This window comes from Rhea americana, unplaced genomic scaffold, assembly GCF_003343005.1.
Source record: "Rhea americana isolate MKP2758 unplaced genomic scaffold, rheAme1 scaffold_48, whole genome shotgun sequence".
Classification (NCBI taxonomy): domain Eukaryota; kingdom Metazoa; phylum Chordata; class Aves; order Rheiformes; family Rheidae; genus Rhea; species Rhea americana.
The window spans coordinates 904,922-927,808 of record NW_028186623.1 but is presented as its reverse complement, the minus strand read 5'-3'; the positions used below and the strand labels follow the sequence as shown (position 1 = coordinate 927,808).

At 42.1% G+C, this 22,887-nt stretch overlaps 1 protein-coding gene across 7 annotated transcripts in view; it reads right to left on the bottom strand.

Moving 5' to 3' along the window:
- Positions 1–22,887, bottom strand: part of PRDM10 (PR/SET domain 10) — a 45,319-nt gene that overhangs the window by 12,898 nt on the left and 9,534 nt on the right. For 3 of the 7 annotated variants that reach the window (XM_085316770.1, XM_085316767.1, XM_085316768.1), the window contains exons 2-12: positions 21,873–22,062; positions 19,892–20,056; positions 18,129–18,188; positions 15,010–15,129; positions 13,793–14,000; positions 13,156–13,397; positions 11,793–11,996; positions 9,680–9,752; positions 8,950–9,067; positions 7,858–7,987; positions 5,135–5,362 (exon numbers count right to left, since the gene is read on the bottom strand). In XM_085316770.1, coding sequence (XP_085172896.1) covers positions 5,135–5,362; positions 7,858–7,987; positions 8,950–9,067; positions 9,680–9,752; positions 11,793–11,996; positions 13,156–13,397; positions 13,793–14,000; positions 15,010–15,129; positions 18,129–18,188; positions 19,892–20,056; positions 21,873–21,965 — 1,641 coding nt within the window. In that variant the 5' untranslated portion in view covers positions 21,966–22,062. Of the gene's footprint in view, positions 1–5,134; positions 5,363–7,857; positions 7,988–8,949; positions 9,068–9,679; positions 9,753–11,792; positions 11,997–13,155; positions 13,398–13,792; positions 14,001–14,886; positions 14,983–15,009; positions 15,130–18,128; positions 18,189–19,891; positions 20,057–21,872; positions 22,063–22,887 lie in introns of those variants that run through there. The other 4 variants (XM_085316769.1, XM_085316771.1, XM_085316774.1 and 1 more) reach the window with 4 other exon arrangements.

The following is a 22,887-nucleotide window of genomic DNA, read 5'->3' as shown; positions in this document are numbered from 1 at the left end:
GGCCTGAGAACAGAGCTGCAGTTCCTGCTGATTTCTCAGGGCTGGCTCATGAATTCAACCAGCCTACCGCAACAGGTGAGCTATTGCCTTATTCATCACGGAGAAACACGGCTTCCAGAACACCATCGCCCGTTATAAAGTCAGTTTCTGCACGAAAGAGCACCGCATCGCTGGTTCTAGCATTGCCTGGCAAACTCCTAGTGGGATACACGTTCAAGAGATGCTGCAACAACCTAAACCTTTTTGTTATTATGGACAAGAGGAATAAAATTTCAAAACATTACAGCAGGGGCAGAATGGCAGGTTTATGAGCAACGGGTAAAAACTTGTGAGCATTTCACATAACTTTACCATTAGCCATATATCAAGTAGGAGAGTCTGAAAACAAAGATGAATGAGAAACGCAGTTGTGCTAAATCAAGGGGAACTCTGATGAATTCTGCTGTCTACTCCTCAAAGGGTATTTGATTATACACAATCAAACTTTAAGTTGTTTTTCTATATATTGCAAGAAATTTTTAAGAATATTGTGAATTGAGCATGAGTTGTACAAATACTCATTTTAAAATTCAATTTACTAGGCTGCGCTTCTGCTTTCCTCCACTTCTTTTCTACTATCTGTAATTTGTCCTCTCAACTTTCCTGTTTCTCTTGGAGCACACTTTCCTCCAGTCAACTTTTTCCTGCAACATTTTGTGATTATCTCTCCCCTTTCTCCTGGAAGGCGTGATGAAGCTTTTCCACTCCCGATACCAGTGCTGTCTGCCGGAGGAACAGATGCTGCTGGACATGTTGCCTGCAGAAAGAGCCAACTGCGCTCTGAGCCTGCATTTCAACAGCACATAAGGACTTCCATGCTGGTTAGCTGCAAAGGTGCAAATAAGCCACATTTCTGCACACATGAAACCCCATATTACACTATGGCACTCATACTGTACTGAAAGGAGTCTGATACTGCCATTTTTCTGTAAGAAGCTTGAGAAATATTTACTCTTCTCCAAAGTAACACTTGCATCTTGCCTTTTACTGTTGCCATCTCTTCTCAGACATCACACAATCTACGTTATGATGGTTAGAGAAATCGTGCTAGAACATTGCTGGCACCTGCGCTTACACACGTTCAATAGTACATATTTCTCCGTGAGACACAGTCAGGACTACAGCAAACAGATTTCCCTGGTTTCCTCTCTTTTTTCTCGTGGAAACATCTGGGCTGACATTTGTTGTGTCCCTTAGACGTGTGCCAAACAGCTGACACGGAGAAAGTAAAGCTAGGAGCTCTTCTCCTGGAATCAGAGAACAGCTTGGGAATAGCATGAAATGCTGCGTTAGCAATTAAATTAGCGAACCTGAATGATCCTTATCACCATCCGAACTGCAGAGGGAAATCTATACTTTCAATCCAGAAAAACAAACACGAGAGCAACTATTTTAAAACCAAAGTGTGAACAGTTTCAGATATCAGCCTCAAATGAGCCCTCCCAGGAACTGTCGTCATCTCCACTCTCCATTTTACAAGCAGGGAAACTGAGGCATTGAGAAATACAGGGTTCTAGTCTAAGCAACACCACCAGTTGAAAAGATAGACACGCGCTRTGTAAAAACTAATGAGCTGCTCGGAATCAGGGGTATGTAATTTTCCATTAACTACAGAGACATCCTAAGAAACCATATAGTTAAGGAGATGCAGTTCAAGATCTTAACTCCACTATTACTGTATTTTGCTACTGGTAACTCAAAAGATCTGAGCAGTAAGATAATAGGCCAGAGTTTTATACCACGTCAATCAATTTGAGACACACATTGGTATCTCACAGGCTGCAGAAGGGTGAAGCCTTTTACTGCTCTTTAGTTAGACAGACTATCAGCTATAAAAATAGAAAATAGAGTGTTATCTCATTAACTGATAACATTGATCTGGTGCAAAGAACTGCGTAAACAAATCCTCTAAAGCCTTAAGGTGGATATTACAGTATTACATCTAAGTAGTTTACTCCTACAATATTCACCTTAAACGCGCAATCAATCAGCGTGAAGAGCACTAGAAGAATGCACATAGTTACTCAGATTACACCTGGTTCGGGACATTGGTTGCTTAAATAACAGCTGTGACAGTTGATAATGTGGGGTTGGTCAGGAGATGCTAAAACAGAAGGCTGGACAAAAATGGCACAGAAGGCAACGTTGTTACGTACCACTAGATTAGATACAGTGGGGGGAAAAAAAAAACCCAATAAAACAAAAAACCCAACCCAAACCTACCTGCAGCTCCAGCTGAGCAGGCAGCATTGAGGGAAAAAAACAAACTTGTGTTATGAAATGGACTGTAAGACAGAAGGCTTGACTTCTGCAGTAGTCACACTTCTGCGGGCCCCTATCAGGGCCAGCTCCTGAAGCTAGAGTTCACTCTTTGTTCAGGCAAAACTCCACCAAGAGAAACACCAAACAGGTCTTCAAGATTACCACATAGTTAATGACTGCCCAAGGGGAGTTAAAGGGCAAAGATAAAAACCACAGATAATCTGTAAGGTGTTTTGTGACCTTTCGTGTTTTCTCAGATAGACGGCTGACTAGCAATGATGCAAGGCACGCTGCAGAGCCACAGCGCGAATGAAATGCTGTTAGCACAAGGGAAAAATTAGGGCAGGATAACAATAGGGCAAGGGTGGAAAGYGGAGGAGCAGGGATATTTTTAGCCTCATCTTACTGTTTATATTCTGCATTGTACAACCTGTTACATTCCTTCCTTCAGCACCAAGGAAACTAGCGTGCTTTCCAAACCACACCTCTAACCCGCCACTTGCTTCCCCTGAGCAAAGTCGTCACCTATATGAAATCACCTGCATTTTAGGATCAGGTCTGTACACAAAGTGATCTGGAAACACAAGCTTTTCTGAAAGCAGCCCATAGATGCTGCACAGGGCTAGGGAAAAAGAAAAAAAGAAAAGAAAAAAAAAGAAAAAAAAAGAAAGAAGTTTTTTTTTTTTCATTTTGGCTGTGGATCATATTATGCCCTTTTTCTCCCCACAGGGTTACCTTGAGAGGTGAGTGTATCTTTGCCCAAACACCAAGGACAAGACTGCTGTATTTAAGCTCTGATCTCCAAGTAAATTACACATGCTCTAATGCAGATGCTAAAAAAATGAACTGAYCCTTTCAGGACTCAAACCTGAGCAGCAGAATTCTGTGTTTCCAACTAGAATGAAAATACTCAGAGTTTCACTGTTTTAAACAAACAAAAAGACTCCAAACTGAAGCCAATCAGCAAGATCCCATACTTCTCTCTCCCCCCCCCCTTTTTTTTTCTGTTTTGCTAGAACAAAATACGGCAATGTAGGAAATCACCGCTTCTGAGAAATGAAATCCTACATGAGTAACGTGGGAACTAGAGCTACACAGGTCCAGATCATAATCAACACTCAAGACTTTCTATGCGCTCTTTAGAAATAAGTGACATATTACACATTTTAAAACAGATTGTTTGCTTGGTTATAACATTAATTGCACGCTYTTACAAAAAGATGCTGTGAACCATCGAGGATCAAGTGCTGATAGGGTGATACTCCCTGATTGGATTTTTTCCCACCCCCTCAATAGCTAAAAGGCTATACTTCCTAGTTTCACTCTCATCTCAAGCTCTCATTGCTCACAGCCTGATGCAATATGGGTAGGTGCTCCACAGTCATCCACGAGCCATTCTGCCAGTGCTCCTGTCTTGAAACACCTCCAGGACGCTGCTGAACTCAAGTTCCAGATGTACAGGGAACTGGGGAGATTTGCTGATACAAACGCATAACCGAGGGCTAAACCACTACCACACTCCTTATTAGTGATCCAAATATAAGTTTCCAGAGAACAAAAGCTAAGCAATTAACTTTTGAATTTCTCTCCCCATCTTCCCAAATTTACAGTTTAAGACAAGACCTTTACATCTCAAGTTCAAAAATGTGGGGAGACTGGGGACACCATCTCTCTCCATCACACCCAGGCCTCAACCTCGTACTGTGGAGGTTGTGACATATCACGTAAGAGCTAGATACCCGTACTCCTACTGTCAAGACTCAGCACCTGTCTTTGTCCTCTATCCCACACCCTTCAATACATTCAATAAAAGTCTCCCAAGCCTTTCACATTTTCTACCAAAAATGGTAGAAAACTGCCATTCAGAGCACACAAGCATTCTCCATGGTTAGAACTTGTGCATTCTTAATTTGTCAGAGCCAAATCCTTCCATCACAATATGCTACTGTATACACAGAGTAAAAACACTCCTAGACTTGCACATCCATTGCTGTAAACTAAGAGCAAAATTTGGCTTAACATATTCCTATAAGGAACCCAACTCTTTTTAATCTCCTTTCTCATCCCTTAAAAATGAAGTCTCACTCCAATTGCAGCTGTTTCTTTCTGTAATCAAAATTTTACACATGGAGGGGAAAAAAGAAAAACATTTTAGGCTAAATAAACCCATCTCWCAATTACTTGGCTTAAAAGATTATTTGCTTGAATCATTTCCCTCCCACACACAGTAGAGAAGAAAAAAACCCACAGCTCACCCAGYTGACACAAAGATCAAGTTCAAAGTGTTTGCTGTCGGTACACAAAGTTCTCAGCACAGGTTTTCATCTTAGAGAGGCAGATTTTCTACCTCAAGAAAGGACTTTATCATTAAATATCATCTTTGTCAAGTAAACACATCCAAAYCAAGGTCGTAGTTCCTTTTTGGCAATAATTTCCCAGGCAACACTTCTGAGACGCACAGATGGTGCTGTGAACAAACCATTATTCTGTGCCACAGTACCATGATTCAGCCGGTTGCCTGAAGCACTCCCGCTTGCCAGCTTGGACGGACTGTGTTTCTCTGGAAGAATTACTGTGCTAGAATTGAATCAGCTCCAGCTGGTGACCAATTCTCACTATCATCTCAAGAAATGTTGGCTTAGTACATGAGATTTGTCTTCCTCTCAGAGCAAGGAAATTTGCTAGGAACGAGATGCTTTATTCAGTGTTTGGACATGGCTTCTACAGTGAGAAAAAGAGACCAGCTGGTCCTGGCGGGCAGGTCCAGCCTTCTCTGGGTTACAGCAAATTGAGAAGGTGAGAGAGGACGCGAGCCACCATCCTCCTTGCTTACCCTGATACGCTTTGCTCGCCTCATGTCATCTGCTGTCATGGTGCTCTGCGTAGGCACCGTGCTCTCATCATGCTGCGGCTGGATTTGCAGTGGGTGGCTTGCTGACTGCTGATCCAGTGCCGACTGAGCCTCTGATGGCACTGGAGTCTGTTCTTGCTGCTCCAGCCCATTCAGTGTAGTTTGTCCGGCCTCATCAAACTGCCCCTTGCTGGAAAAAGGCAGCAAGTCCTGAAATCGCAAATCATACAACCAGTGATTATTCCCCCCACCCACTGAAAAACACTTTTGATAATACTCAGACAACAAGATTTCTACACATTTAATCACGAGCTATAAACAAACTGTGTCAATGCTAACTCTTCTACCATGTTCCACTGGTGCTCTCAGCAGTTCACTTCTACCTACAACCTACCTACCTAGCAACAACATTCAGAGTGCTAGGGAAGAAGTGCTGCAGAGAGGCAGTTGTGTTTTGACCACGCTGCCTATAGCTAGGTGCAGGCAACCAGGATGACCCAGCTGCTAATGTGCAGCACACGCTTCCACGCTAGTGACCCCATCACTACTGCTGTAACCAGAGAGAGGGGATGTAGGCTGGCCTGCGAGAAATTTTGAGAACAAATGACTAGCACAGACCAGGCCTCGAGGGAAAAGCAGGGAACTGCGATCTCATTGAAACTGTTGTCACTTTGAAACATTATCATGTATTGATATGCAGTCTTTCCCTTTCTAACTAACTAAGCGGAGTGATGAACCAGAGAGCAAACAAGATCATTATATTGTGTACCGTGTTTTTACTATCCAGTTTCCAAGACCTGCAWGCTCTCATCCACCTGGCTGCATACACCACTTACATTTATCACACAAAGCTRTTTGCCTCCTTTTCTGCATTAGCATAAAGAAAATGAAGGGTGTTGGGAGCAGGAAGCACATGCCAAAACCTACATTCTTTTCTTTACAAACTCCAGTAACTCCTTTGGGATGGAAGGCTCCGCTGTTATAATAAATAAAACCACTAAGCCCTGCGTGAAACTGTTTATAATGCAACTAAGGAAATTTAAAAGCACAAGCAAAGAAACAGAGCCAAAAGCCTATCAGAACAAGGCTGGAACTGTCACAATGCAAGAGCAGGTGTGGGAGAAGAAAAAGACAGAGCTGCCAGGAGAGCAGCTGCTTAACGGACAGAGAGACTAAGAGCAATTTACTAGCCAAAGGTCTAGTCCCAGACTAGGTGCAAGTTCCCAGTGTTTTTAAAGAGATAGGAATATCTGGGAAAATCCAAAGGGCTAAGTGTGGAAGTCAGGCTAGACAACGTGAACAACAGTCTCTTCCAAAAAACCAACCAACCAACCAAAAAAAGCGCAGAGAGAAGCTGAGCAAAGGCAGTGGTGAGCACACAGCATTAAGCTGAGCTGACGAGAGTTCAAGGGCATAAGGTCTCTCTTATCGTGCTTAAAATTGTAAGCAGGACTCCTGGATCTCAGAGTGGCTTCCTTCCACAGGACTCTCCCACCCAGTCTCAGCGGTACTGAACACAACAGGTCCACGTATCATGCCTTTAAGGTTCATTTAGTAGACTGTGGTATTTCTATCCTTTCAGCATACTTGCTGACACTTAACTGTGGTCATAACACCCCAGGTCTCAAATACTGAGGCAGATGAACTCGTTCCTGGTCGTTAGTGAGGTGGGCAGACCTCCAAGGCCCTGGGACATGACCATGTCCTTACCCGACTGCATAGACACACACGAGCTAACTCTGGGCCATGCTCCAAGCTGGAAGGATGCGAGCCACCTCCAGTCCAGAGGCCATTCAGACACATTAGCATGGGATCGTGCCCAGTAAGTCCCGTCTCTCAGGAGTTAACGGCTCGGGCACAGCATTATGCTTACTTGTCTAAATGGAGCTGGCCYGTGTCATGCCAGCTTGCAAAGACGGCAATCTTGCTTGCAGTCGTCTGCACTTAATGCAGCATTGAGGGCAATTCCACACGCTGAAAAGATGAGCAGCAGGCGTTCATCAGCAACATATACATTCCTCCCTCTGAGTCAGCGCTGAACCGTGCCCCAGTGAGATGCCAGAGGAAAATTACTACTCCCGATGTCAGCTTTCAGCTAAGACATGAAACTGAGCCACTGGTCCCTTGTGGCACCTTTCATAAAAGAGGCATGGTGGCAACCCTGAGCACGGTCAGCACCAGAAAGAATTTAGCATTTAACCTGCATCAGTGCACCACATTAGGTCCTTACAGAATGTAACCAATAGCCACTAGTAAAAGAACATTTTGCAATTAGTATGCCTACAGTAGAWCCTTTTGCTTATATTAAAGCATCACAAAGAAGCATAGCTCAAACTGATCTAACTCTACCAGCAAGAGCTGTAAGATCAGACTTTGACCTCACATTCCAGAAAGGGCAAATACTAACCTAAATTCCCATTACAGTTTTACTGTCTAAATTACTTTTGTGATGCTGCTAAACAGCYGCAATAACCTATTCCACTGCTAAGTGCTTTGGGATAAAAGTTGCTGTAGAAATACACGTGATTTTATGGAAATACGGTAGTATGCTCCCCAATAAAGAATCGTAGCTAAAAAAAAAACCCAAGTAATTCTTGGATTTTAATCAGAAGTACACCCTTCAGTTGCACAAACGCCTAAAATTCTTCTARAAGAGTGTTTCTAGCCCAGATGACATTTTTTCTCCTTCCCATCCTCAAATATACCTGCGTCCCTTCTTCACACTTTTCTCCATTTTCACTGGTTACTTCCATACGCATGAATTTGGGCGGGCGCCCCGGGCGTCTGCCTGGTCCAAATCTCCTCTTTCCTCGCCCACGACCTCTGCCTCTGGCTCTACAAAATACATAGTGCTCCAGGTTAGAGACAAAAGAGACCGATTTCAAGTCTATGCTCGTTTCAYATGTTCTTTTTTAAGCAATTGCCATTCACCCATGCAACTAAGTAACAACGGCTTGTAATAAGTAATAAAACCCACAGAAGTCCTGCCAGCAAGGGAAAAAAAAAAAAAAAGGGTACTGGTTAGTACATATTTGTTTTGCACTCTGCAAGAAATCAAAGCCCAGAGCATATTAATATTTATTTCAGTAAACATAGGAATGAGAGGACTAGTGGCTCCCTGCAAGTCCTCTGCCATGGCAACTCTACTTCCAACATCCCAGTGTACGGCATGCTAGAAAACATTTTCAGACAGATGGAACAAGCACGCAAGGAAACTAATTTAAAACCTGAAGTCATAATATCCTTAAGTGCAAAAAGGCACTTAGCAGTGGATGTCAGGCGGCAGACAACAGGGAACAATTTTCTATGTCAACAAAACAAAAAACAAACCCCAGCTTCTTGCTAAGTTTCAGGAAAAAGGAGGCACCATTGTCCCCTGCTCCCTGACGGACGTTTCTAGATTCAGCTTTCAACAGGTCAGGATAAACAGTCTTTCTGGCCCAGTGGGGAGCCAAAAAAAAAACCAGTCTTGCTCTCTGAGCTGCTTGCACTGTATCTGGACAGATTTGAGAAGCATCCACAGTCTGAAGTACTTCTATTCAAGTCATTAGAAAAACTTTCACCAATTTTAATGGGATATTTTTCATTTCCCTCAAACTGCTTCTCCTCAAACTACTATTTTCACAAAGCTTCTTAGGCCAATCCGCTTTCTGGTGCTGTATTCTTGCTTTCTTGAGCGGAACCATTCTCTCATGGTTACCCAGGTGGCCTGTTAAGACCTGCAGGGCAAAGACCCCTCCTTCTCTAGTTTGGAAAAGCACCAMAGCAATATATAGAAAAAGCTAAACTTCCAGTACCTGCTGAAGAAGTCCAGCTTCTCATCGTGAGAGTTGAGGTGCTGTTGGAGTTGCTCTGAGCTCATGAAACGACGATTGCACTCGTAACACGGCCAGTTCTTCTCTTGCTCTCTGAGAACTGCGTTCAATTGGAAATGTCAATAACAGCATTTCAGTCACCACCAACTAAATGCCTCATTTTTTTTCCAGGCTCTTCTGTCCTCCGTGAGCCATATTTCTCTCTYTAAGGTTAAGCTGATGGCAGAATACCCAGCACACATCCATTTAGCTTTGCTTTTATCCGCTCTACACTGTGATATGACTACAGCTGATTGCAGAAAGACAAAAAGGTCACTGAGGAAAATCTGCATGGATTATTCACACTGCTTGAAACAGTTGGCTCCAAAAAGTCTCCCTGAAGTTTTATGGATGACCACCTACCGGATTACATCTCTAACACAAGTTAGGTGATGTTAACAGAAATTCCTCATCCTTGAAGCAGCTGCACATAGATTCATCATGCAGACTCAATATTAGGACATCAAGTACAGAAACATGCCTCTTTCCAACAGCAACCTGACACTTCCCARAAACTGAGGAGGAAGGTTAAATTATTGTAATACTAGCATGAGAAGTGTTAGCAGACAGCCAATAACGTCTCTTAACCTAAAAGAATTGAGAGCACTATATAGGCCATATACTTCAAACGAGGAAAAAAAAAAAACATAAAGAACAGAAGAGCCCAAATTACCCTTCCTTTCCTCCTCGGATATGTCATGGATCTTCTGGTTCACAAACTCTGCATAAGAGGCAGCATACCACACCTGGAACAAGCATATAAGATGACAATATTTTCTTAGACGTAACCAAAACTAAGCGAAATTCACTGGAAAAAAAAAAAAAAAAAAGCCCTCCCCTCCATTAGGCGCTACATTGGCTCCACTTGCCTCAGCCCCTAACTCTCATTGCTCCTTTCATCCTCAGTAATAAAGCCTATTGAGATCAATATGCCTCCTCTAAGAAATAAAATAGCTTTAGGGAGAGAACATATCCATTCAATTTTAAGGTATAGCTTCCTAATATGAGCATCCATCTCGCACAGAGCTACCAGTACTTCAAAAGGAAATAATATTAATCTTTTCAGACCTGACTGTAGGATTTAAAGGATGGATGCCAGCGAAGTCCTGTTACATGCTAGGCTGGATGTATCATGAGGAATGGAAAAATTTTTCAGTCAGGGGATTTCCCTTTTCTTTCCTGCTCTCTCTAAACAGACAGCATGCAGCACAGTCTGCAAAGACTCATTTAAAACATTTCTGAAGTTCTGAAGGATTGGAGCAATATGGTTCTGCCTCCCAGAGCAAAAAACTGCCAGGCTGCAGCAAGCTGGACCAACTTTCATTATGAGAAGAGAGAYTTAGGAAAGAGGGAACAAAGATTAGTAGAGCCTAAAACAATCAGATGCTTACATTTAACTGAGAATTCTTGCATCATTTCTGCTCTTATCTTGCTGTTTGATTTAAAAGACTCAAATATAAGAGACATTACTTAAAGGAGGCACAAACAGATTTAACACGAAGAACCTGGGCAAGTTTAARCCTGGACTGACCACAGATCTTGTGCTGAGTGACATTTCTGACTTCCTTCAAAGACTCGTGAGCAGGTACATGTTACCTTACAGCCATCTCACCGGCTGGCCAAAGAAGGAAGCCTGGAGCTTCTAGACTACTCACTTGCCCTGCAGTGCAAAAGTTCCCGCAGCTTGAACTAATTGATCCACCAAGTTCAATCTTCCAACAATTTTGTATGAATGCCCTATGCTGACTTGGAGAGGAAAATACATTACAGAGCCTGGGTAACTCACTTCCAATTATCAAACTAATTTTACTCCAAAAGGCATTGCTAACACATGAAGCAAGAATAATGGTGCTTCCACAGGCAGGTCTGCACAGATTGAATTAAAGTCTGATTCCAAATTGATTTAAAAACAGTTGAAAAAAAWGATGGTTAGATACAATTAGAATGGATTAACCTGATTTCTAGTGATTAGCTTAAGCAAACTCAGGACTGATTTCAGAGAAAGTGAAAAAAAACAATCCTACTCTTAGTCAGATATAAGTGTGTAAGCATGGCTTTGATCTGGYTTAGCAAAATCAGTTTAAAATCTTTTTTTGTTAAACTGCTGTAACTTCTATGTGTATAAAAAAAGAAAAGAAGGTTCAGAGACAAATGAACAATTTACTGATACTGAAGTCTTTCTGTTACCCTCAGTTCCCCAAAAGATGTTCAAAATGGAGGCCATCTCAGCCAGCAAACCTGCTTTGACTTTAAAATAATCAAAACACTCTCAGAGGGAATAAAAAGTAGCTCACAGGAAAAATCACAATATTTATTATAATTTTCCACAYGCAAATTTGCAGAAGTTTCAGGAACAGAAAAGCCATGTAAAGCGAGAGACCATATTCACTTAAGGACCAGAAAACAAGTCAAGGGCACGCAGAACTAACAGGAAAGTGCATCCAGAACTAAAGAGARCAAGACCGCTGCAATAAAAAGCAGACTGCATCTGCAAAGCATGTGCTGTAAAGCGTGGCAGTGACAGACAAGTCATTTACATACTTCCTCATTTAAGGTCTGAGCCAAAGCTCTTTCAAATTTTGTAAGTCAGTGGCTGACTAATGACTTCAGTGACATTTGATTCAGGCCACTGTATGCTTTCTTACAGAAAATGAAAGACCCTAACAAATTGTTCCACCTACTTACAGCAATCATTTCTGGCACGTGGAGATGCACKTACTACACAGCAACTCAAAGTTTATTCCATCAGTGGAAAAATTAGTCACGAAACATGAGCAATACCATACCTTGAGCTCCTGCTTGGGCTCCACATTTTTAATTGTTGTATAATAAATATGGTGGCCGTACTGATACGCTACCAAGTTCTGCTCCAAATGGTTCTGAGCTGGACGCACAAACATCATCCAGTTACAAAGAGCCTCGCTAGAAAGTTCAAACCACAAGTCTTCTTGCAAATCTCTGTCTTTCCTGTCACCCTTATCAAGAGACACCTGTAGTAAAATCCAATTACATGTAATAGTCACTGTCTAACCACAGGTTCATAACATCTGAGTTTCTACCAGTGTGCCTCCCATTTGCACCTCCCAAGCACCAAAAAAAAGAAAAAAAAAAAAAAGAAAGAAAGAAAGAAATCCCCACAACCTTATTGTGACCAAGCAACTTTTGCATCAGGAACACAAAGACATAGCTGACATTTTCTCTTTGCTAACAGGGATTCAGGAAGAGGCAACATTTAGGAAAATGCTTAAAACTGACACCAGTTTAACCCGAAGGACACAGTGGGCCCTTCCACGGCTTGCAAGGGGAAGACGCATTCATTACAGTAGTCAGGCTCAGCACTTGACACATTACTATACATGAGGCACAAGAAGCTTTAGGAGGCTACGTGGCATCAGTTGTCAGATGTTTCCTACTGGCAGCCCCACTTCTCCTTCTCTTTCCTGGCTCATGACACCACCTCAAGCTGGAAGCACTTCTGTTGGGTTTATGAATCTGCCGGGGGGCAGGAGGGGGGGGGTGTCATGACTTCCTTGTCAGGCACTGATTGTCATAGCGGACCAGTGCTCTTAAAACAGTGCTTCTGTAGGGATTTTGTTCCTTATCTCCATCAAATAAAGGAGCAATCGCTATAATCTGACCAGTAAATAAACAGATCAAAGTTAGTCAAATCCGTTTTGCCTCACGCAAACGGACTTGGTGGGGCGAGAGGAGAGGGGCTCTCCTCTCCCCCCTTACATCCCGGGAGAGGAAGGAGGGAAAGCGGAAGAAATATTTTTAACGTAAGTTGCAGCATGACACAAAGTTACGGCTGCAAAACATCCCGAGATAGAGTAACTATTTTTATGTCCAGATGCTGCTTCAGCCCATGTGAGAGTGATTCACTGCACTCAATATTACGAGTCCTACACATCATAACACCATAATGTCACAATATTCACCGTGACTGCGTCTCCCTGAATAACACGAGTAGCTGTAGATTTCACATCAAAGCAAGCTGGGTATTGATGAAATACAGTGAGAGATGGAAGTAACAGACCATCTCCAGCGATGCAACTGATCAAGTCAAAGCAACAGATTCAAACCCATGGAAATCAAAGTTTAGGTACAAATTCCTCTCTTTTCCCCCCTCTCTCTCTCACACACACACACCTTCAAATGGATGTAGCAGTCTTTGAGTTCAGTTTGTCTAACCAGAGGTCCTTCCACAGGTCCAAACTGCGTGCGTTTGGGGATACGCCTTTTGGARAACACACCTCCCAAAAATCTGTCTATATACAGCACCAGGGGGAGGCTGGCTCTGGCCCTGGTCAGCACGGGTCGGTTTGGGATTGGATGCAGAGGTCCGTGCTTAGGGCACACAGAGGGATGTGCATTATTACACTCTTCGCACCCTACAATGCAAATTCAGAGAGAACACGAACATCAGGCAGATATGCAGGCAACAGCACAGAAAAGACATTTTAACGGCATTATCATTCTCTAAACATCTTTGGCTCAGCTGTAGGAACATTTATCCCAATAGCCTGTCTACATTTTAAAACATTAGACCAGGCAGCCTTGTGCAAAGCAAAGAATAAAGCTCCTTGGAGACTCCACCTAAGAGAGAATTCTGTCTTAGGAGTGAGGCAGCCCTATACGAGTACATTTTTCTGGGTGTAACTCGGGAAACCCGTTATTACTGCTAAAGTCTGATTGGTATTTAACTCCATTTACTAACAGGCATGGGGAACGGGGAGAAGAAAGCCAAGCAACAGCTAATATACTACACGCTTCTTGATACGCTTACACAGATCATTGGGATCAAAAGGTCGAGGTGGATCTGGATCCCACTCATCCATGTCAGTGTCTTCCCCATCTTCATCCTCATCCTCGTCTTCATCATCTTCCTCTTTTGTTTCCATCCTTCCCATCTGATTCTGCAAAGGTGCTAAAGGGTCAGAACCATCCACTGCCTCCATAGGAGGTAACACTTGGTTATGCACCGGTAGTGATGCCTGCAGACAGAACAGTCAAAGTCAATTCCCCATTCYGAACGCAAAAAACAACAACAACAAAAAAACACACCCATAAAACACCCACCACTCTCACAAAGACAAGCAATGAAAGTTCTTGCTAGTCTACTCTTTCTATTTGCTATGGTAATGGAAAGAAGGACAAGGGAAACTGCATGATAAATGATTACAGAGGATTGTTTCATATCCCTGCTGATGAGAGCCTCACTCAGCTCAGCTCTGTGTCACTACCTACTCTATCCCGACATGGACTGATTTCTCAGGACAGCAAACTGAAACGAGAGGAGCTCTGAAAYGAAGCCCGGGCCCTACTCATGCTTGTAGGAATAATCCAGAGCCTAAAAGCTGTATTTTAGCTTCTTCTGTAAAAGCGCAAGAACCTTGATTGTTTGTCTCCTGTTGTACAATCAAACGAAAACAATCCCCAGAGCACACATGGAGAGATCAATAAGGGAGCAGATAACACCAGGATTAGACATGAATTATGAGACATGGAAGACAGTTAAGGGGATTGTAYGCCCTCTCTAATTTTAGAGAAGACTTTCTTTCGCTTTCCCTACAAAGAAAGCAAAAAATAAATTGATGTGTATGCACAGAATACTCCATCTCTCACGCAGGTTTCTCAGAGAACAAGAAATATCATACATAAAGCTGTCTTAAGAGAGTGCAAAGAGACACAGAGGGTATTGGTCCTATGTGACAGTCAAGAGCTTCTGCTGTATTTGATTTTTGAAGCTGAAAGGAGTATTTTAAGGTGGTTGCTCAAGATAGACCAATCTGTAGAACAGGTTCCTCTTTATGTTAGCTAAATGATCTCTCCTAAAAAACCCACACACTCCATAACGAGACTATGAAAGACGGTACAAACCTATGCTAGAACTTTCTTGCATCGCCTTCCGTATCACTCAGACATGTTTCATCACCTGAGACAATGGAGCAATGAAATCAGTGTACTTTTACATTTAAAAGAAAAGGGTGCCTGGCAACTTACTCTATCTGCTTGTGGACCCTGCTCCAGAGCCATTTGCTGGGGGGATTCGGCAACGTTGCCGAGCACGGACAGGTTGGTGGGATTCATGCTCTGAGCAGCAGCAGGCAAGAGCACAGTTACCTAAAATTATAGGCACTCATTTTAGCACTGCATCATTCCCATCAATCACTTACATACGGGCAGTGCCCTGCATGCAAAGCTCCCTGGAATCCTACAGTAGGCCAAAAACTGCAGTAGTTTAAAGGTGTTTTTGGTATGGATGATGGGCTCAGACAAAACGTGCAGATCCAAACGCATCCAAGTCTGGGAAAAAGCATTTGGGACAACRGGAAAGGCTTCAAAGCTCAATCTAGCTTTAGCAGCTTTTGAATCTCCCATCTCCCACTTTTAGCTTTAACTTCAGCTCCTATCCAGCCTGGTATTCAAACTGCACTAGAAACAAACGCGAGGAGTTCTTGAGCTCTTGGTAAAGCTGGTGAACTGGAGTTTTTGGTTTTAACTCTATCTCCAGATTTTCTTCCTCCTTTCCCCCCCCCTTTTCCTTTAGGGGAGAGAAATAAAGAAACCAAATATCCCAAGAGGTCCCCCCCCCTCCCTTTTTCTATGTTTGTTTTTCTCAAGCAAACCAAGATCCATCATAGAAACAAAAGGGCGTACTAATCTGKTTGGAAGATCAAACATTCTAAAATTAGAGGATTCCGACAATTACTTTGCCATTATTTGGCTACATCACACATTTTCGGTTCCATTTTTCTACTCATTTCCTCGTGTAGTAACATGAAAATTAATGAATACTACTACACACGTTAATTTGCTGCTCCCATCTATTCAGCAATAAACCAAAGCAAAATTAAGACCAAGAATTATCTTTCCTGTCTTTGAGTTCTGCTTACCTATACAGGTATTAGCACTGTTACCCCACACGCTTTTCCATCCTTCTCTACACATAACATTATATGGGCTCTAGTTTGTGTCCCTGACTGTTAAACAGCTTCTGGACTAAAAATAAAGCCCTTGCCCTACTCTCTAAACATAGAGTTTAATAAATACAAAATAAAAGAGAGAGCAGTGAAGTATGCTACTAGAGACACAGAGGGAGAAATTCAGTTTTTTGGAGGCAACAACAGCACAGCCCAGATTCTGGGGTRGGTAAGAGCAGGCACAGCTGAGAGCAAACACCAGTTAGGACAATATAGAACAGTAATTCAGAGGAAACACAAGTCAAGACATTACAGATCAGTGACTCAATCTGGTTCTTCCAAAGCCTGGCCTGGAACCTGCATTCTCCAGGAGACCAGAAAATCCCAAACATAACCAGATAGACAGTCCTAAAACTTTGAATCTTGATGTTTTGTTTAAAGAGGCAATAAGAGCAATTTATGAAACTGCCTGAAAAATAGAGCAAGACTACTTCAGAGAACAGTGTCAAAGTGAACAGGAAACCGCCACAACAACAGCTGAACCTAAGTGTCTGGTGTTGACACTCCTGATGCCAAGTGGCAACAGAAAAGGCATCATTATGCAGTGGCACACCTCCAGGCCTGCCAGCAACAAGAGGTTCATACAAGCTTGTGTCCATTTGTACCACATATTAGCATTTCCTWCTACTAATCACACTTCAAACGCATCTTTACTTTCATTTCCATGTCAGACATTGCAAGAAACACAAGCATCATTATGAAAAACCTTTGAATTCCTTTTAAATTCCTTCTAGCGCTCATTTCAAAAGGCAGGAGAAATTTTAGTTAAGTTCACGATTAGTCTAGGGGCATCACACCTGACATGTACACACAAAACACCTGAAAAAGCAGTAGCTGCTCTAATGATACACTAACCATTCACAAGCAAAACACCATCTCTGCTCGGACTGCTGCCCAGACCATGCTGGAAGGGAGGAAGGACGGGCTGAGGACATACAGACAAGTACTTATGCCCTTGATTTTGAACACATGAGAGTAACAACTCCCAAACTCCGCTGCTACATCAGTGTGTCATATGCACTACACAGATTACTTAGTTAATTGGATCACGTATTTACCAATAATGCTTGTTGTTAAAATAGTTAAGAGGAATTTCTTGTCTTTTTTATGAAAGGAACCCGATYTGGCAAAAAATTTCAAAGTGACACCTTCAAATACATTCAGAGAACAGGAAGACACCTTCATATCAGGAGGGTCTCTTTTTAGCAGTTAAAAARCTTATTGCCAATGCATATTTAACCCTCCATTCCTCCCCACGCATGCCAACAGAAACGCATTTCAGTGACCTTCATAATGATTCAGACCTAAAACATCAGTTCAGACACGCAACTGGAAAGTCAACCAGCAATGATTTCAAGTCACTACGAGAAACAGAAGTTGAACTAAAGATCTAGACCCAAAATCACCTACACCTGCCTTTCACAATTTTAACTAGTATCTTTGGGGACTGGATTAAGAACAAATCCTTCACATCCATGCAAGAGAAAAGCAATCAAAATCTTGCATTATCAAAACTTCATAACCACAGCCTCCAGTTTCATTCTSGTTCTAGTCCACTTCACAGGAGCGAGCACACCAGGGGGAACACCTGGGATACCCAGGTAAGCTATAGGACCCCGTAAATGAACTTCTTCAGGTTTTGCAGTTGTTTCTCTACGAAATTTCCTGTAGATCTAGAACTTGATCTAAAACCAATTTTTCCCCTTTGAAAGTCTTTCATAGCCTTCAAGGCATTTGGATAGGAATCTGTATGAGGATAACTGCAATTCCAGTCCTTTCAGAATGACATCAAAATAATGTTAGTCACATGGGTTTAAGTCATTTAAAGGGACACTGTTGGAAGATTTCTCTTAACATCGTGGCAGGAAATCAGAACTTTTGTTGCACAAGAATTTAAAAGCTTAAACAGCTTAGCGAGTCCGAGTTCACTGTCATTCATGCACAAGGTAGCCAAGATAATACTGGCTCATTATCATAAGCTTTTTGCTCATTATCACTGGGATGACAGTAAATGATTGAAGACTGTCATTTGACAAATTCAGAAGTAGCTTATCTGTCTCTACCACCACAACAATGTCCCTTTACCTTCTACGACAGTTCCCTTACAGYTGCAGGCCCAAGAGAAACAGTGTCTCTTACCTGCTGCGTGGTAGCATCCTGCTGGACGTAAGCCACTTGGGACGGATCTGTAAACAGAGTCTAGACAAAGTGAAAAAGGCTTATCAAACCAGCCTTGGGGTTGTTTATTCACAGCCTGCACAAGAATTGCCCTGCCATCAAGAAACAATCTACATACAGGTAACTTATTTTGCCAATTCTTACGGTGCCTATCACCATAGCAAATTAATTCAACTTACCCAAGCGAGCCTACATATATCAAGTTTAAATTAAAATTAGGTAGTATTCCATAAAAAGTAGTATCATATTTTTACAGTGCTTTTCATCCATATTCTCAGAGCTTCACAGAATTCTTTTTTTTAAACGGAAAAAGAAAAATCACTGTCAACTGCTGATGTGAATCAGTTSAACAGAATGAAATGCAAAAGATGCACAAAAGCTACATAACAGAGAGCAGGACAGAAGATAATTAACTCTATCTTCCTGCCAGTTCGCAAGAGACCTCCTCAGGAAAAAAGCATCGGGTATCGAATATGTCCTACACGTGAATTTGCTATGGTCATTAAGTTGYTTTTCAGTTTCATATAGGAGATGGCAACTCCCAATACTGTTTCAGTAGTCTGCGAGAGCAGCCCTCATTGATTCATCACAACCACTTACAGGGTCTGGGAAGAGCAAGACTCAGAGGAAAACTAAGTATTGACTGAGGTCAGCCTTGCTTACTTTTCCAAAACTGGAAGATACCAGAGCTTCTGACTCCTACAAAATAAAACATCGCATAATAAGAATCCTATTAGAGCTGTTTGACAATTTGTCATGCGTTAGTCTCTTATTAGCACACTCCAGGTCTTTTGGACAAAAAGGTAATAGCCAAAAAGGTTTGGAGTAACTTAGTAACTTCCTTGGAAACTGCAGTACCTCATTACACCTTACTCTCTCAGATCATCCCACTACACAAGAATTTATTTTATGAACTAGCCAAGAACTACACAGACAGACAGACCATGGCGCACAAGGCTACGCCAGGGTGGCTTCGAGCGTCAAGTACGTGCACTCTGTAGCACTACTGATCTGCCACATCAGCAAAGAGGCTATAAAACATTCCTGACAAAATCTGTCTGCTCCTCACTCATCTATCCACACAGACGTATGGATGCACGCTACATTAACTCCCCAGATAATATAGGCTGTCAGAGATGAAAGCTATTTGATACTAAATATAATTATTAAAAGAAAAGAGTCCAGAGCCATGAATTTAGAGCCTTCTCTAAAAAAAAAAAAAAAAAAAAAAAAAAAAAGGCAAAATTAGATTAAATATGCTGGGATCCTCTGCAAAAAACAGAAGACTTATCGTTACTATTAATTATGAGAATGGCACTATGCAAAACAAGGATTCTTCTTCCAGAAGAGGCACAGGTCCTTCTTATAACACTGGTGTCTGAATCAATTAGCTTTTTACCAAATACAATAGAGGTAGAATTTCTGGAGAGATTATCAGCGTTTTTGAAAACACCTTTGATCTCATTACAATCTCATCCACCTCTAGTAAAACCAYCAGCATTTCACAATTTATAGCCCAGCATCCTTTGATTACCACATTTGCACATCAGACTGGAACGAACAGCGTGAAGTCCCTGTTCACCAATGGGCAGATAGAAGTGTTGTAAGTGTGACTGCCAGCCATTTGCCAGTCACCTCACTTGGCTTGGAGCTGGCTTTAATTTTGAGCCAGACCGGTTCTCTTTCTAGGTGCCAGAAAGGGGTGGGCTCAGAACCACACATGCCTGCGTAGCTTCCACGGGATGGATGTAAACGAGCGTGTGCTCCGAGGTGTCCACGGAGGTGTAGGAGGTGCCATCTGCCGTGTAGACCACTTGCTGCGAGGGACGGTCTTGGTCATCGCTGTACACAATCTGTGCCACTGCTCCCCCTTCGGGGACAAAGTGCACCTGGAAGAAAAACAGATCCTACACTCAAAYTTCTGCAGACACACGCCTTTGGGAAACCACACCAAAAGCACAGGCCGCAGAAGCGTCTTGGAAAGTAGAGAATATCTCGGGTCCAAACTTCCCAAACTTCCTAGCTAATTATTTTGCAAACAACRTAAAACTTTTTGTGTAATTCATACTGAAAGTCTAATCTAAATGATGCCAGCAACACAGAAATTTGGACGTAAAACCCACCACCAGTTTCTCTTTTACTTTGCATGTTTACTCAAGACCTAGCTGCTACACTCTSTTCTTGGATCACTTTCTCCTCTAAGATGTTTTAAAGGAGGTTCAGATTTGAACTGGTGTACCTATGAGACTTATTGACATATTTCCCCCTTTATTTCCATATTGTTTTCTGAGTTTATGATGTTATTACTTTCATTCAGCTAGTTCTATAGCTTGATGAACAGTCAGCACTGCATTAACTTTCTGATAGTACCTCAAGTAGTAGTCTTATACTTATGATGAGGCAGCAACACCACACATTTGATTGCTTCTTTGTAGCAGGGACAGGCAGTATCAGTAGAAAAATTCAATTGTTTATTAAAAAAAAAAACAAAAAACATACAACTGAAAGCATTAAGCAATGATTCCAAGGACCACTAGCGTAAGTTCTCTCCAGGGCAGCATCTCAAATCCAAATTGCTTTGACCAAAGATTATGATCACAAGTAATAACCAGCAGCCCACCTGAAATGCACTACAATACTCAACTCCAATGGTAACAGAAGGATGTTTACCTTTTGACACTCTTTATATATTGCAAAGTATTTTCACCACATCACAAAAAATGGGTCAGTTAGCAGGAAACTAGTTTAATATTCATATTTGCAGATCAATACGCAAATACTGTATTGTCACATAAAATGAAACCACCATTACTCATTGTTTTCTTTGCTTCCCCTTCCAGAATATCTCAGAAGACACCTAATACTCTTACAGAGATGCTAAGTACYGATTCTGTACAATAGATTCTCCTGCAAACCTTACGGTAAGGATGCATGCAGCGCTTCATATTTGCGGGGCACTCTGCAAAACTCGTAATGGCCACGTGCAAGAAACAGTACAGTTATCCGATCTTACAAATAAAGGAAGCAGGCCGTTAAAAGTTTTCTTTCTTTGCAAATTTCAAAGCTGAAAATTGTCAGGAAAGCCAGGATTTCCAGGCTCGTGGGTTGACTGTCATGCAGCACCCTCCATTTATAAGAGGTTCTTAGAAACAAACCAGTTTACAATCCTCTARAAATTTTCAGCTGCATTGTCTCAGAGACACCAAAGTAACTAGCTGCATAAATAAGAATTATTTTAGTCACTGACAATTAACATTTCTCTCTTCCCCATTGTCCAGACATCTAACTGGAAAAAGGTATTCCTATTACTTTCCCAAGGTCTACCCACAACTCAAACTGATTCTACGGACGCTGTCAAAATGGGCTGCCACTGACCACAGATTTGTGTTAATATTCATTAATCTGAATACCCTGTCACTTTCTCACAAGCTTATCTGTATATTTAGATGCTGACACTTATACAGCCACTAGCAGGTCTGATTTAGCTCTAGTTTCAGTTGCCTGTGTACTCACTGCAATGGTGTACGCAGTTCATTTTCTGAACCTTTCACGTGAAATCACCACAGACATCTTTATATTTCTTCTCAAATTAAAGCTGACTTTCTAGATTCTAAGACAGCAAACGGGAACACCTGCTTGCTAAGCCATTGCAGCAAGCCCGACTCCGTCCAAGCAGATGCCGAAGCTCTGGAAGGCACTAGTCACCTGAGCAGTATTCTCTTCCTGCTCAGCAGAGTCAGCCCACACCTGAGGACTTTCCTCTTTGGAGTCCATCTCCTCCCTGCTGTGGTGCTCCATGATGAGAGGTATCTACTGGAGGAATGCTTGGCTGAATAGATTCATCTGTTCACTGTGTYTCTACTTCCAGAAGACAGTATCATCTCCAGTAACATGGCTATAAAGAAAGAAGAGACCGAGATATTAGAGTACAACACAGTTTTGGTTGCAATCACAGGAGGATGAGAGGTGTTGTCAGCTACTGCACTGCAGGAACAAGCTGCTAGAGTAAAACAGCCTTGGCTTTATGAACATGCATATTCTCATTTCCCACTCCCAAGTTTTGCTGTATAATATTTTCCAACTCCTACTGAGGAGGAAACAAGTCAACACTTGCAACAATTGCACTGAGGGACTACACTGAATTCCTCCCGTGCTTCCCAGCCCAGTCACCAGCACTCATAGAATATTCTTCACTAAATCTTCAGGTTGAGGTTTGAAGGGACCTCTGGAAATCTAGTCCAACCTTTCTGCTCTAGCTGGATCACCTATAACAGGTTGGTCCACGACTGTGTCTAGACAGTTCTCAATATTGCCAAGGATGCCAACTCCACAATCGCTCTGGGCAACCTGTTACAGTGCTCAGGCACCCTCACAGTAAAAAACAAACATCTTCCTTTTGTTCTGATAGAACTTCCAGTGTTTCAGTTTGTGCCCACTGCCTCTTGTCCTGATCTCTTAACACAACCCTTCTCACCTCTAAATGCCTAGGAATCAATAAACAATGCAGAAAATTGAGCCTAAGTTTYTAACAAGAAAACACCAAGTTCAGAGACATCACTATTTTATCTGTTCATCTGAAAGGGTTCTCTCCCCCTCCCCAAAGAATCAAATAGCTTTACATTTACAAGCAGCTTTTGCCTTGTGCAAATCCGCAATCCCAGTTGGTATTCAGATAGTGTTACAATAGATGACTTTTAGAAAAAGAACAATGAAACTTAAA